Below are 13,257 nucleotides of genomic sequence, written 5' to 3' on the forward strand. Positions count from 1 at the left end.
CATCCCCCCCCCCCCCCCCCCTGTGGATACTCGATCCAAGTCTATGGAGAAGTGAGATCCAGGCATTGTTTCTTTCTCCATCGTCCTCTGTTGTTGTGTTCCCCAGAAAACGTCAAGTATATTAAGAACCGTCCGTTCAAGGGCTCCTGCCTCGCCCAAGGGTACCCCCCCTCCCTCATCGCGGATCTCCCCTTAGCCCCCATATAAGCCCCTTCGATCATCCGTCCCGCGTTCCTGGGTCGGTACCAGTATCCTTACCATTGCTCACTATACCCCCCTTCCCTTCCTTCTTGTGTGCTTTGAGCGTGATAAGTCTGCAAGGAACATTCCTGAGTCTTGGGAAAAGTCTCAAATCACCACAATGGCTCTGACACGACACTTGAAACCGGTCGAGCCTCTCCAATTGCACCCCGTCGCCATGACTTACCCGTCAGAGATCAGGCAATGGAACGCCGAAAGTGCAAAGGAGGACTGTGCGAGGGTCTTGACCTCGCTCTCGGTGGGCACTCCTCTGCCCTTGCCGACGCCAGTAAGAGAAATCAACAGTAAGGAAACCCCATATACTCTCCCTCGCTACTCGATGAGACGATAGTCTGACCCTGTCCACTTAGACGAGGTCGCCCTTCGACAGTCAAAACACTCTGCCACAGTCATCCCCAGCCTGAACCAGATGGTCGACACTATCGAGGCATGGCGTCAGGAGGACCAGAAGCGCTCAGACGGCAGCGGAGGTGACTCGGCGCCGCGACGATCGAGCTGTGACTCGACCATCTCGTGGACAACCGACGTCGGCACCCCGTCTCTGTCAGAGTATGCCTCGAGCCGCGCCTCGAGCATCCTCTCCTCGCCGCTCCCTTCGCCGAGGACGCCGCAGGAGGGCCAACTCGGCTTCCACAGCACCGTCACTCACCAGCCCATGGTCCCGCTCCACTCACTCGAGCAGCCGACGAAGTTCCGCGTGCGTCTCGCCCCGGGCTGGGGCGCCCTGCCTCCCCGGACGGTCGAGGCCTCTTCCACCTCGCCCAGGTCTGCCGCCACCTCCATCACCTCGCCCGCCGACAGCGGCAGGAAACCGCACAACCCGCTGGGCCCCGCGCGGGGCGCCGGCGTGTTCAAGAAGCCGCACTGCAACAAGAAGTACGCCGACGTGTACAGGGACTACATCCTGTACAAGCGCGACAGCAAGAAGATGACGTGGAAGGAGATCGAGGCGGCGTACGAGCACGACGCGCCCTTCCTGGCGCGCTACGTGGCCCGCCAGTCCGGCGGCGGCGGCGGCGGCAGCGGCGACGACGAGGACGGGAGCGGCGCCGCGTCGTCGTCGGCCTCGACCCGGGAGCCCAGCCGCGGCGTGCAGGGCCTGCAGGGCGTCTACTACCGCGAGAACCTCGAGATCCCCGTCGTCGACGCCGACGGCCTGCTCGTCTTCAACGCCGACGGGACGGAGCGCACGACGTCGATCAAGGTGCGCGAGCAGAGCCTGCACAACGGCCAGAAGCTCGACCTCATCATGCGCTTCCCCGAGCGCGTGGCGGCCAACCGGTACTGGTTCGTCGACCAGGCCGATCTCGAGCTGGCCATTGATCTGGGTAAGTCTCCCTTTTCCTGTATCTTGGAAAACAAAAAAACTACCAGAGACTGACTCCCTTTGTGTCTGTGATATAGCCGCGCGCCGTGATAGTCAGCGTATGGCCCTCGGCCTGCCCAGATGGTCTCAGTCCCAAGACAAGGACAAGAAGGGCGGCCGCAGAGGCAGCCTGAAGAACTGAGAAATGATTTTTCGTTGAACACACTTTTTGATGATACACGCGAGAATACGTAAAGAAGAGCATGTATCGTAATGTCGTCGTTGATGCGGTCTGGGCTCCCATCAATGTAGCCGCGTCGCTTCCTAGGTGGTTCCTTGTTTTGCTGCTGTTATTTCATCATACCTTTTCGTTGCCCTTTCCTTTGATCTCACGCAATTCTTGGTTCTGGCTTCCTTTCTCTTCTGCGATCCTCCTCGATGCGCACTGATATACAAAAAAGGCGGGCGGTGGCTGATTTCTGCTTTTCTTCATACCAAAAGGTGGCATCCACCGAGTTCTTATATTTTTTTTTTTCTTCTTCTTCTCCCTTCGTTTGTACATTAGTTTTCTTTTCACCTTCGGTCCTTTTTCGCCCATTCTAAAACCGGCTGGGGAAAGATTCATGTTTATTGGGACTACAGGGATGATATGGAATGGAATGATTGGAATGAACGTGCGATTTCTTACGGCCTCGAAATGCGGAGGGAGGAAAAACGAGATGAGGAATGCGGAAGGGATGAGATAGTTCTAAGCTAGGGACGGGCACCGGACAGCATTCCAGCCTGCCGTTGGGAGGAGGATGTACGATACCTATATGAAACGAGGTTTCTATGAAATAGTAGCTTAAAATATATGGCTTGGAAGCAATGTCTCTCCATCGCAATGCATTGGAACTACTTCACGATCTGGATCAAGGTGGCTGTCCATCCGTGGCCAGAGTGGCAGGCATTGGCAAATCTATCATTACAAACATCAATACATGTTGGAGGACTTCTTGCCTCCGATCGTGATCTTGAATCCTCCATTATCCTCGTCGCCGCTGAACGCGTCATCATCAAACTCCTCCAGGTCCGAAGCGTTACCGGTGCGGTAATGGTAGGCATTCTGGTCGTACTCATCATCAGACGCGACTTCATCATCGGGGTAGTCGGCCGTATAATAGTTTTCAGCTGTGGTGTAGCCACACCCTGCATTAGCAAATCATCAAAAGAATGAGGTGCGTGAAAGGACAAGGCAAGCTTGTAGGCAGTGCAGTACAGTAACACGTACCGTTCTCATCTTCGTCGGGCTCCCAGTCCTCCTCGCTCTCGCTCTCGTTGCCGTAGAAGAACTCGACGTCGGGCTCCGTATCGAACACCAGGAGGCCGACATGCTCTGGGTTGATGTCAGCCGCGTCGAGGACCTGCTCAGGAACCCTGTAGTAGGTCTCTGTGACGTAATCCTCCTCATCGTCATCTTCCTCGTCGCTCTCGGGACTATCGCCTTCCTCAGCCATGTCCACATCCACCACGTCTTGAGTCTGCTGTCTTGGCGCTGCCGCTGCCGTTTCTGTGCCTTCTGGTTCCGACAGGCCCAACGGCTTTTTGGCGGCAGGAGACTTTGGCTTGAAACCCCTCAGGTACGACGAGGAAGGTTTCCTGGGCGGCGAAAGTGGAGTGGTTGTGGTCGCAGCAGCGGGCTTTGCCGAGGCGGCCCGTTTGCTGTCCTCGGCCTCGATCCGTGCGAGATTGAGGCCAATCTGTTTCAGAGTGTACTCATTCATCTCGCGCGCCAGCTCGTCCGTGTCCACCTCCCACCGGTTGAGCAGAGACTTTGGCAAGCCGCCGCTTGCTTCTGGTGGTCCAGCGGCCGCCGACGCGACCCTGGAGCCGGCCATCTTGGATCCTGGCCTCTTGGGCAGCCGGGCCGGCGGCCCCTTCTGCTGCTCGACATCCATGCTCTCGGGCGGCGGCGGGGAGGGAGACCTAGGCCCGCCAGATCTGAGATCGAGCCCTGATACTTGCTTCTCCAGGGCCTTTCCCGCGGCGGTCGCCTTCTTTCTTTTGCCCCGCTCCACAAAGACGGCTGGCGAGGCGTAGCGCGACCTCTTGTTGACACCTCCCGAGCCCAAGACGGGCGGGGGCGTGGCCGGCGTCGAGCTCCTCGACAGATGAAACCTGCGCTGGCCCCCTCCTCCCGTCGTCGTCGTCGTCGTCGCCGCGCCTCCTGCTAACCTCTTGGCTGCAGCCGAGGTGCTGATGGCCCGCGGCGAAGCAATTGGCTTGTGCGCCCGCTGCTGCTGCTGCTGCGCGTCTGTGCCGGACGCAGCCCTTGCCGTCTTGACGACGGGCGGCCTCTCCTCCTCGTCGCCGGGCTTCGATACATGTATGACAGGCCTGATGTCCCGTGTCTCGGCCGGGGCGGGAGCCTCGACGGCTGTGGGATCATTGCGCTTGTAGAGAAAGGTGCCCGCGCTGCTCCGGTATCGCTTGTTGTTCTCCTCGAGGCCTGCAGGCGAGGGGGAGGATCTCTGTTAGCTGGCTGGATCCCCACAAGTGCAGTCAGTCCGTGAAGCAGGGGCAAGGTAGCACGAACGCAGGAAGGCGACAGGCCCTTCTTCAGTCCGTTTGCGCTTGACGTGAATCACTTGCGGTGGGACCGACATCGTGGCCTCGTTGGCTGTGGTCGAACACAGCTGCGATGCGCCAATAGTGAGGGAAAGTTGGCAGATGCTCGACGGTCTAGGTTGGTACAAAATTTCAAGAGAAATTGGTACTGCGATGCCTGCGCATTCCAGTCGCAGCGCAGAATCAGAAGCTAGGTAGTCCTAGGTTGACGAATTTGTTTGAATGACTTGCTGTCACATGCGTTGGCGGACAGGCTCCATCCCACTAAAAGCCACCCGCAGCAATTCAAACAAACGAGCTCTGAACCCCACGGACTGCTCACCGGTTTCACTAGATCTGAACTCGCAACTCCTCAGTACCTACCTAGCATCACCAATTCCATACTGGATGGATGCTTGACAAGTTCACGAGCGGACCTGACTGCCTGGCACAGTAATTCCTATTAATCGATAATCCATGCTCGTGTAATGCTAGACCTTTGTTCAGTGCCCACGCTCGACCCCCTATTCCTCCCCTTCTTCCAATCTTCCGTCGCCTGATCAGGACCTCAAGAATGACAGACATAGGTAGGTAGCAACGAATTCTCCATGCTTTCCTTCGTCCATCTCACGTCTCCCTGCTTGTTGTTTTCCACCACACCGCTCCCATGACAACAGCGGCCGTTCCAGCGGTCATCATCCTAGAGAGCGAGTCAACGGCCATGTTGCAAATCAAACAAGCAGCGTTCCGTCTGCGTGCGGATGTGCTCCTTACGCATTCCGATTGCTTCCCCACAGCCTCTTAAAGAAGCCACCGATCCAGTCTACAAACACCAGCCTGAAGAAGGCGCTGATCCAGCCCCTACTCTTGACCACGTCCACACCGGGGGAGTGAATGGATGTAGGCGTACCTGCGCGCTCTGCTTGACTCCGCTTCCTCAACTGGCGAGACGGACCCTCACTTCCAACGGCTGAGCCCGCCGCGTCCTGCTTTACCCCTGAGCTCTCCTTCACAGCTGGCCCTTTTGCTTTCGGTGAGCCCTCATCCGCCCCTTGGCTCGTACCAACGTCCCGGCCCGATGTGCCAGATTCGGTGCGATGAATGACTATCTGAGGGCTTCCTGACTGGTGTTGCTGGGGTGAAGGGCTCTGATCGACCTGTTCTGTGACCTTTGCTATTGAAGATTCATCGCTAGGGCCTTTCAAAGCCACTCCCTCGTCCTCATCGCTGGCCGGCGGTTTTGGAACAGGCTTGGAAGATCGTGGGGGGCTAGGCAGTAGGACGACAACATCGTCTACGTCGCCCTCTGCCGCAATGTCTTCTTCAATGGACTGGAGAGACATAGTCGACGACGATCGGTCTGGTGTCTGTGATCCTTGGGAACCTCGCGGGATGTCTAGCCTCTTGACCGGACGGGGAAGAATGGGGCTGGTGGAGGGTGAGAGGGACAGATACTCGCCATTGAAGTCTGCTGACTTCCTCCTGCCAGGCCCGATGACTGGGGATATAGGAGCTCCCTCAAAAGATGGCCGGTCTTCGTCGAGCTCCGTCGATATCCTCCGGACCTTGTCCATAATCTCACCCCGACTGGAGGGGAACCGTTCCAGACTCGGATCAGACAAGTCAAAGTCTTCTACCTCGTAGTCATGGGTGGAAGTGCTTTGCATCGACGCACGACGGTTGCGGTGCGAGCCCGTATCACTGCCGTTTGAGTCCAGACACTCATGGGCAAACAGCGGTGGTCCATCCTGTTCCAAGTCCTCCCTCGCATCTTTCGTACCGCTGAGGCGTTCGTGCGCAAGTAAAGGCGGGGCTGGATTATCATCCACATCCTGAAAGATATATAAGTATGTAAATCGTCTTGAGAGTTGATGAGACCTACCTCGTTCTCATCTAGCCAACGAGCAGTATCGGCTACTTCGGCGGCAGTGGCGGCAACCTCGGGCATGGGCGTAGCAGACAGTCTCCTGAATCCCAGCCTACCCGCCTCGTCGTCCGGGATTTCGTCTTCGGGTGGTTCCTTGTCCAGCAGTGCCGCAGAGTCTGCCACTTCTGCAGCTGTCCGAACAAACCCTGGAGTGCTGGCACCAGAACGAGTCTCGGCCAGGTCGGTCTTCAGTGCTTGGAGAGGACCCTTCGTGATGGGCCGCTTGACGGTGACGACATTGTTGCGATTCCCCGCGTCATCAGCCACTGTACGATGTTAGTGGCCTTCCTCGTATCTATGAGAAGAGCTGGGAAGTGAGCTTACCTGTGGGAGCGTCTTCGTTCAAAACCCACCAGTCGCCAAGACCAATACGGAACTTGTATTGGACCTTGGATCCTTCATCTGCGGTGAGTGACATTTTGAAGGTATGTTCTCCATCTTCATCTGTGGTATATTCCATCTCCTGAGGATGCCATGCTGGGTCGGAGAAGGAACCTGCGACAAAAATCGGAGGTTGAGTCCCTGCCTTGCGGTAGGTGATGGTAATGGGGATTTTGGTGTCCGCCATGTTGGATGGGGGCGTTGAGAAGAGATATTACTGCGAGATCATCGCCTGGAAGCCCCAAAGTTGAAGAAGAGAAGGCGATGCCTGAGAGCGCAAACAGAGGGTAGAGGGGCTTGTCTCTGAGTGGGCGTCGACAGATATCTCGGTTGCGAGTCTTCTGGACACAATCGAGGAAGGATGGGACGATAGAGAAAATCGAGCAAATGCGAAGCTCGGACAATGTGTGGGAGGGGAAGTATGATGTCGTTCCAGAACTTGACGAAATCTTGATGCGCTTAGAGACACGCACCAATAGATGATCTGATGTCCTTGTCACAGCACAAAGCAGCTACCCCTCAGCGAAATACCGGCCCCCGTCGCTTTACTTTTAGTTTAAGAAAGCAAGTGCGTAAGTAAAGTACCCAAGTAGGTCCTTAAATAAAGCAGCGAGCATTCACTGCCAGGCCTCCCTCCCTCCCTGCCAGCCCAACCTTCCAGCAATTGCATTGTCAAGGCGGAGTAACCTTTGGGAAACTCTGGGCGCCGAGTAATCATGCGACTGGGGACAGAAGTGGTCACTGGAAAGCCCAGAAGCATGCTTGAATGGAGCCACATCTCGAACGGCTTCAGAGTTCTGCGCAATGGCTGGCCCCAATTCTCCTGCCCGCTCAGCCAGGGTCGATGAACGACGTTCAACATCGTCATGGGTGGCTTTTTTGTCTCTAAGTACCGTTGGGAAGCGACGGGACCGGGGGATCGACGGCGTCCACAAGGCGGGTTTATTAGCGGCTCTTGGATGCATCTGTTGGTTGGATCGACCTCAGTAAAGAAGGCTTAGAGTGGTGGTGCCGGTAATTCCTAGGTACGGAGTACTTGGAGCTTCTGGGAGGCTGGCACATTGCATGGTCCTGTTCACAGAAGTGCTGGACTACCAAGACTACCTATCCATCAATGCCATCGGGCTTACCAGCAATGTAGGCAGTGGGATAGCCCTTCCGAGCTCCTGAGCAAGGATATGGCAAGGATATCTATTCACGGTTCACATTGAGGTGCCGGTCTCCTCATGAACCTCTGTCAACTATGCTGAACCCCGCTTGGCTGCTTGGCAGCACATTCTAGTATCCCTCGAGCCAGTTACATCATCCATTTCCCAACGGCTTTCAATCCGCCGGAGAGGTCGATCCGGCATGACTACCATCCAATACGGGTAGTGGTGGGAGAGCCTGCATTACGCCATCGTGTTCGCTCTGCTGCTGAACTGGAGGATTTGGTCTGGAGCAATTGGAGCAATCATGCATCCATGCTCCACCCCCCTCCGGCCCACCACAGACAAACTTTCTTGGCCCCACCAAAGCTCGAGCTGTAGCTGTAGGCTGTCCCTAAGTGGGGAGCTAACTAGCAAAGGTCTCCTCCCGGTCGAGTCGAGTCGAGTCCTGGACCCAGCGGGCTTCCCGCCGCATCGAAGATCAAAGGCTCCGCTTTCAGTGGCACACACGTGCAACCGCGTTGCTTATCGGTGCTGATAACGATTGGAAATTGCACTGTAGTTTCTTTTTTTCCGACTTTGCGACTCCCAAGCTTGATGATAGGGGATGTGCACGCCAACCCTTCCGCATCCAAGCCCAGCAGACTATCACCATGTGGAAATCGGCCTTGGACTCTGTATGTCCCTTGTGCAGATACTCCGGCGTTCCAAGGATACTGCCAGGGCCGTCCCGGCCATGGACAATGCAACGCTCTTTCATGTCCAGTCGGCCAGCCCGACGTGGAACCCCATCCCGAATGGTCTTGTCCGACCGTGTTGCTCGACCGCCCTCATCGCGCGATGGTGCCGAAAGAACCCCCCGGAAGAGGCCAGACGGGCCTTTTTCTGGCATGAACCGGACTGTTGCCAACATTGATCCCTCCAAGAGACGCGGGCCCGTTCCGACCGAGGCCCAGACCGAGAAGCGGCGCTCTCGTGGTCGGGATGATCGCAAGGGCTTCAAGGCGTTGAAGATGCAGAGCTCTCTGGCAACTATAGGCTATGGCCAAAGATCGCATATCAAATCGCGACTCCCAGAGTTCGAATCCTTCGACACGTTTGACCTCCTCCCTTCCATCAAGGAAGCCATATCCTCGGATGTCTTGAAAGGCATGATCGACATCAAGCCCACGCCCGTGCAGAGGTTGGCGGTGCCGGCGTTGCTGGGTCAGAATTCAAAAGCTTCTCGTAACGCGAGATCCGCTTCCTCTACCGCTGGCCGGCAGGAGTTCCTCCTCGCCGCTGAGACAGGCTCGGGGAAGACACTGGCGTATCTGTTGCCTGCTATCAATGCTCTCAAGGTCGCCGAAGCACAGGATCCAGAGATCACTGCCTATAATGAACGGATAGCGGAGGAAAAGGAGCGGCGGAGCGAACCCGGTTACAAAGGTCCGCGCGTGTTTGAGCCTCACCCGACCACCGCACGCCCGAAAGTGGTTGTGCTGGTACCGACCGCTGAATTGGTCGATCAAGTGGGCGCAGTTGCCAAACTGCTGTCCCACGCCGTCAAGTTCAGAACCGATCTTTTGTCTGCCAACATGTCGGCTAAGGTGATCGAGAGAAATCTCTACTCGCCTTCCGGCATCGACATGATCGTAGCAACCCCCCATCTCCTCGCGTCCATTGCGGAGACCGACCCGAATGTCCTCTCGAGAGTCTCGCACCTCATCATCGATGAAGCCGACTCTTTACTTGACCGCAGCTTCTCCCAGGTCACGACCAAGATCCTCGACCGTGCCATGCCGTCGCTAAAACAGCTCGTCCTGTGCTCGGCGACTATTCCCAAGCGCTTGGACAACTATTTGGCCAAGCAATTCCCAGACATGCAGCGAATTACGACGCCAAACCTGCATGCCATCCCCCGCAGAGTCCAGCTGGGTGTCATAGATGTGTCCAAGGACCCCTATCGAAACAACAAGAACCTGGCCTGTGCAGACGCCATCTGGTCCATCGGTAAAGAGGCTGCCAGGCACGACGGACCCGTCAAGGGCGAAGTCGACATCAAGCGCATCATGGTCTTTGTCAACGAGCGAGAAAAGACGCAGGAAGTCGCCGATTACCTCGTCTCCAAGGGCATAGACGCCGTCGCCCTGCATCGCGACTCCCCCGAGCATCGGCAGTCCGAGATGCTGGCGTCGTTCACGTCGTCAGAGCCCATGACTGCGCCTCCGCCCGCGTCCGAGCAGCCCAAGGGCAAGCGTTCCTTGCCCAATACCAAGGTCATTGTTGCCACTGATCTGGCTTCGAGAGGCATCGACACACTCGCCGTTCGCCATGTGGTGCTCTACGACGTCCCGCACACCACCATTGACTTCATCCATCGACTCGGCCGTGCCGGGCGCATGGGCAGGAGGGGCCGTGGCATCGTCCTCGTCGGCAAGGATGACCGCCGCGATGTGGTTGCGGAGGTGAGAGAGAGCATGTTCATGGGGCAGGCCCTTGTATAAAATCCATTGTACAAAATATATCAGTAATGCTATGGGGATGTCTGAGTAATTAGAGTGTACAACAGTGTAGCATACAGATAAACAATAGATCCTCTATGAATAGAATACCTAAAGCCCTTAGGCTGTAGGCAGTTGAATCGAAAGTGTTTTCTACCAAGGAAGTCGAGGTATTGCGCTATTGTCTTCGAGGCAAGGACTGTCGGTGCCGAAACGGCCAGTGTTAACCGATCACCATATCCGGTCCGCAAATCACTGTGGTTCATCATGGATGGTCTTAGCTCTGAGTATTTGAAAGCGACGGGCCTTCTCATCACGGAGACATGAAATGCGAGACGGGATCCAGGATTCCGTATTATCAATTTTGGAGAACCAAAAAGCCCAACAAGACGACTGTTCTGAACAATGGCTAGCGAAGCATGTTGCGAGCGCAAGCCTGCGGCCGCAGACTACAACCCGCAAGGGCGATACGAGACCATTGCTGGTTTGAAGACTTGTGAGTTGCACAGTCCGCATTTGTCCTCTTTCTCACGGCTGATGAATCATGTCTAGACGTTGTTGGTCCCGAGCAGTCTGCCTCGAGAGCCATCGTTGACGTCTACGATATCTTTGGGATTACCCCGCAAACACTGCAGGGCGCAGATCGCTTGTCCGCGCTCATCAGCGACTGCATCGTACTCGTCCCCGACTTCTTCGAGGGCTCGGGAGCCAACCCCGCGTGGTTCGGCAACAATGCAGACCCGGAAGCCAAGGCGGCGATGTCGGAATTCAGGTCCACCAAGGCCAAGCCTGCGAGGAACGTCGCGGCGCTGGCAAGGATCCGTGAAGAGGCAGGCCGGCGATGGCCACGAGTTGAGCAGAATGTCGGGGTCTTTGGCCTTTGCTGGGGCGGCAAGAGTGAGCACCTCCGGACCCCCTGACTGTGCCTCCTGATCTCGGGACAAACGGTGAAATTGACCACCAGGACTGACGGGCCTACCGTTTTTAGTTGCCGCTCTTGCTTGCGGCGAGGATAACAGAGGCGCGGGCCGAAAGTTCACCGTGAGCGGCACCGCTCATCCTGCGTACAGTGCCCCAATAGGTCGATCCGCGTTGTTTGCACAGGGCTTGCTAATATCTTGACTTAGACGGCTCGAGGCCAAGGACGTCGAGGCCCTCAACGTGCCCTACATCTGTCTCGCATCTCCAGGGGAACCGGCTGATGTCGTCGCCCAGATCAAAGAGATCCTGTCACGGCCCGGCAGAGTCGGCGAGGTCGAGACCTACGGGTCCATGTTCCACGGTTGGATGGGCGCGAGGGCGAACCTTGCAGACGAGAAGAACAGGGAGGAATATGAGCGCGGGTACCAACAGGTAGCAGACTTTTACGCAAAGCACCTATAAGGATATGTCGCATGTATACTGATAGGGCTGTCAATGCACTGAGTGTGGAGTTAATATGACAATATGTAAAGAGGAGGACAATTCAGAAACTTTTAAGTGAACATTAGATGCTCTCCTGTGAATTCCTCAGAGGGTGACAGCTGGAGCTTGGCGCCCAGTGCAGGGCTTATCGATAAGCACATTTATCAATGAGGGTTGGCCAGGCGCGAACATTGAACATCGAAGTACCTAATCCGAACATCTTAGACTCCATTTCGAAATAATATCTACAGGCGCCATATACTCTCAGTTGTCAAAGGTGCCTACCTGAAACCTAGGTACTGCCAGGATGAACAAAGGACTATCTTACGGACTGAACGTGAAAAAAAAGCCAGGCTCAAAACCTGGCCCGCCAAATCGCAAACCCGTCTTTGGAGACGATGACGGTTCCGATGATGATGCGCAGAATCCCGGCGCTCAGGAGGAAGAGATCACAGAACTCGACGACTTCCCGATAGGCGCGTCGGACGCTTCTCGTCAAAAGAAGCAAGGGCTTGGAAAGCCACGGCCTGGTGGCCCGCCCTCACAGCCACCAAAGAGCAAGCACAAGGCGCAAGCGCTCGGCGACCTCTCGAGCGCGCTCTCGTCGCGCAAATATGCCGAGGAGGCGGAGAAGCTCGACCCTTCGATATACGACTACGACGCTTCCTACGACTCCTTCAAGCCCGTCAAGCGGGCCGCCAAGGCGGATCCGGACCGCAAGCCCCAGTACATGAGCAACCTGAAGAAGATGGCCGAGGTGCGGGAACGGGACCGGAAGATCGCCGAGGACAAGAAGATGCAGCGCGACAGGGAGGCCGAGGGCGACGAATATGCCGACAAGGAAAAGTTCGTCACCGAGGCATACAAGAAGCAGCAAGAAGAAAATCGACGGCTCGAGGAAGAGGAGCGCAGGAGGGAGGAGGAGGAGGCGAAAAACAACCGATCCGGCGGCATGACGGGGTTCTACAAACAATTGCTCGACAGGGGCGACGAGAGGCACGCTGAGATCATGAAAGCAGCAGAGGATCGTCAGAAGGACGGGCCCACAGAGGGCGACGGTACTGCCGACGATGATGCGGATGATGGGAAGAAAGAAGCCGAGATGGCCAGGGAAATAAACGACAAGGGTGGCTCGGTAGCGATCAACGAGGAAGGCCAAGTTGTGGACAAGAGACAACTCCTCAAGAGCGGACTCAACGTCGGCGCAAAGAAGAAAGCAGAGGTGCAGAGGGAGGCGAGCCGGGATGCAGGGCGGACCGGCCCTCGGGATGGAAGTCAAGGTGTGTTTTCTGGGAGCAAGCAGGCCATGCGCGACAGGCAGTCTCGCATGCTCGAAGCCCAGTATGAGCAGGCTTTGAAGCGCTCTCGCGTCGAAGAAGAGGCCGAGAGGCAAAAGGTGGAGCTGGCTTCGAAGAGCAGGAAGACCGAATCCGAGATCTCGAGCGCCAAGGAGAGATACCTGGCGCGGAAGAGGGCAGAGGCCGAGGCAAAGAAGAATGGTCTCGCGGAAGGACCCTGACCAGAGCATTAGATACCCGGATCATTGTACATTATGTAGATGCGACCCCTGATAAGTATACAAACGCCATATGGCTACACTATGGTACATGGTATAATCTACACTGTTTGATGTTGCCAACCTCGTGTAGTGTGCGACCTGGTCCAGGATAAGAAAAATCCGGCTCGTTCGGGGTCGGCGACGAGGGGTGATGTTGGTACACGAGTTGGGGTGATGGAATCCTCTTCCTCTCGTATGTGCAG

General features: G+C 56.4%; 6 protein-coding genes across 6 annotated transcripts; 4 read left to right on the forward strand and 2 right to left on the reverse strand.

The window, feature by feature from the left end:
• Positions 1-418: 418 nt before the first annotated feature.
• E0L32_012185 (uncharacterized protein) lies at positions 419-1,769 on the forward strand (the record flags this gene model as incomplete). Its single annotated transcript, XM_031134998.1, has 3 exons — positions 419-529; positions 593-1,589; positions 1,666-1,769. 3 exons carry the CDS (start codon positions 419-421, stop codon positions 1,767-1,769), a joined length of 1,212 nt encoding a protein of 403 aa, XP_030999041.1.
• Positions 1,770-2,540: 771 nt separating this feature from the next.
• E0L32_012186 (uncharacterized protein) lies at positions 2,541-4,212 on the reverse strand (the record flags this gene model as incomplete). Its single annotated transcript, XM_031134999.1, has 3 exons — positions 2,541-2,755; positions 2,838-4,055; positions 4,143-4,212. The coding sequence occupies 3 exons, from the start codon at positions 4,210-4,212 to the stop codon at positions 2,541-2,543; spliced, it is 1,503 nt and encodes a 500-aa protein (XP_030999042.1).
• Positions 4,213-4,923: 711 nt separating this feature from the next.
• E0L32_012187 (uncharacterized protein) lies at positions 4,924-6,648 on the reverse strand (the record flags this gene model as incomplete). The annotated part of the gene is made up of 3 exons (XM_031135000.1): positions 4,924-5,985; positions 6,036-6,346; positions 6,405-6,648. 3 exons carry the CDS (start codon positions 6,646-6,648, stop codon positions 4,924-4,926), a joined length of 1,617 nt encoding a protein of 538 aa, XP_030999043.1.
• Positions 6,649-8,406: 1,758 nt separating this feature from the next.
• E0L32_012188 (uncharacterized protein) lies at positions 8,407-10,095 on the forward strand (the record flags this gene model as incomplete). The annotated part of the gene is made up of 1 exon (XM_031135001.1): positions 8,407-10,095. The coding sequence occupies one exon, from the start codon at positions 8,407-8,409 to the stop codon at positions 10,093-10,095; it is 1,689 nt and encodes a 562-aa protein (XP_030999044.1).
• A 402-nt stretch (positions 10,096-10,497) lies between these two features.
• Positions 10,498-11,475, forward strand: E0L32_012189 (uncharacterized protein; the record flags this gene model as incomplete). Its single annotated transcript, XM_031135003.1, has 4 exons — positions 10,498-10,588; positions 10,645-10,989; positions 11,081-11,156; positions 11,220-11,475. 4 exons carry the CDS (start codon positions 10,498-10,500, stop codon positions 11,473-11,475), a joined length of 768 nt encoding a protein of 255 aa, XP_030999045.1.
• A 328-nt stretch (positions 11,476-11,803) lies between these two features.
• Positions 11,804-13,015, forward strand: E0L32_012190 (uncharacterized protein; the record flags this gene model as incomplete). Its single annotated transcript, XM_031135004.1, has 1 exon — positions 11,804-13,015. One exon carries the CDS (start codon positions 11,804-11,806, stop codon positions 13,013-13,015), a length of 1,212 nt encoding a protein of 403 aa, XP_030999046.1.
• Positions 13,016-13,257: the final 242 nt, after the last annotated feature.

Source organism: Thyridium curvatum, assembly GCF_004353045.1.
Source record: "Thyridium curvatum strain D216 chromosome Unknown NODE_143_length_45844_cov_83.007503, whole genome shotgun sequence".
Lineage (NCBI taxonomy): Eukaryota > Fungi > Ascomycota > Sordariomycetes > Thyridiales > Thyridiaceae > Thyridium > Thyridium curvatum.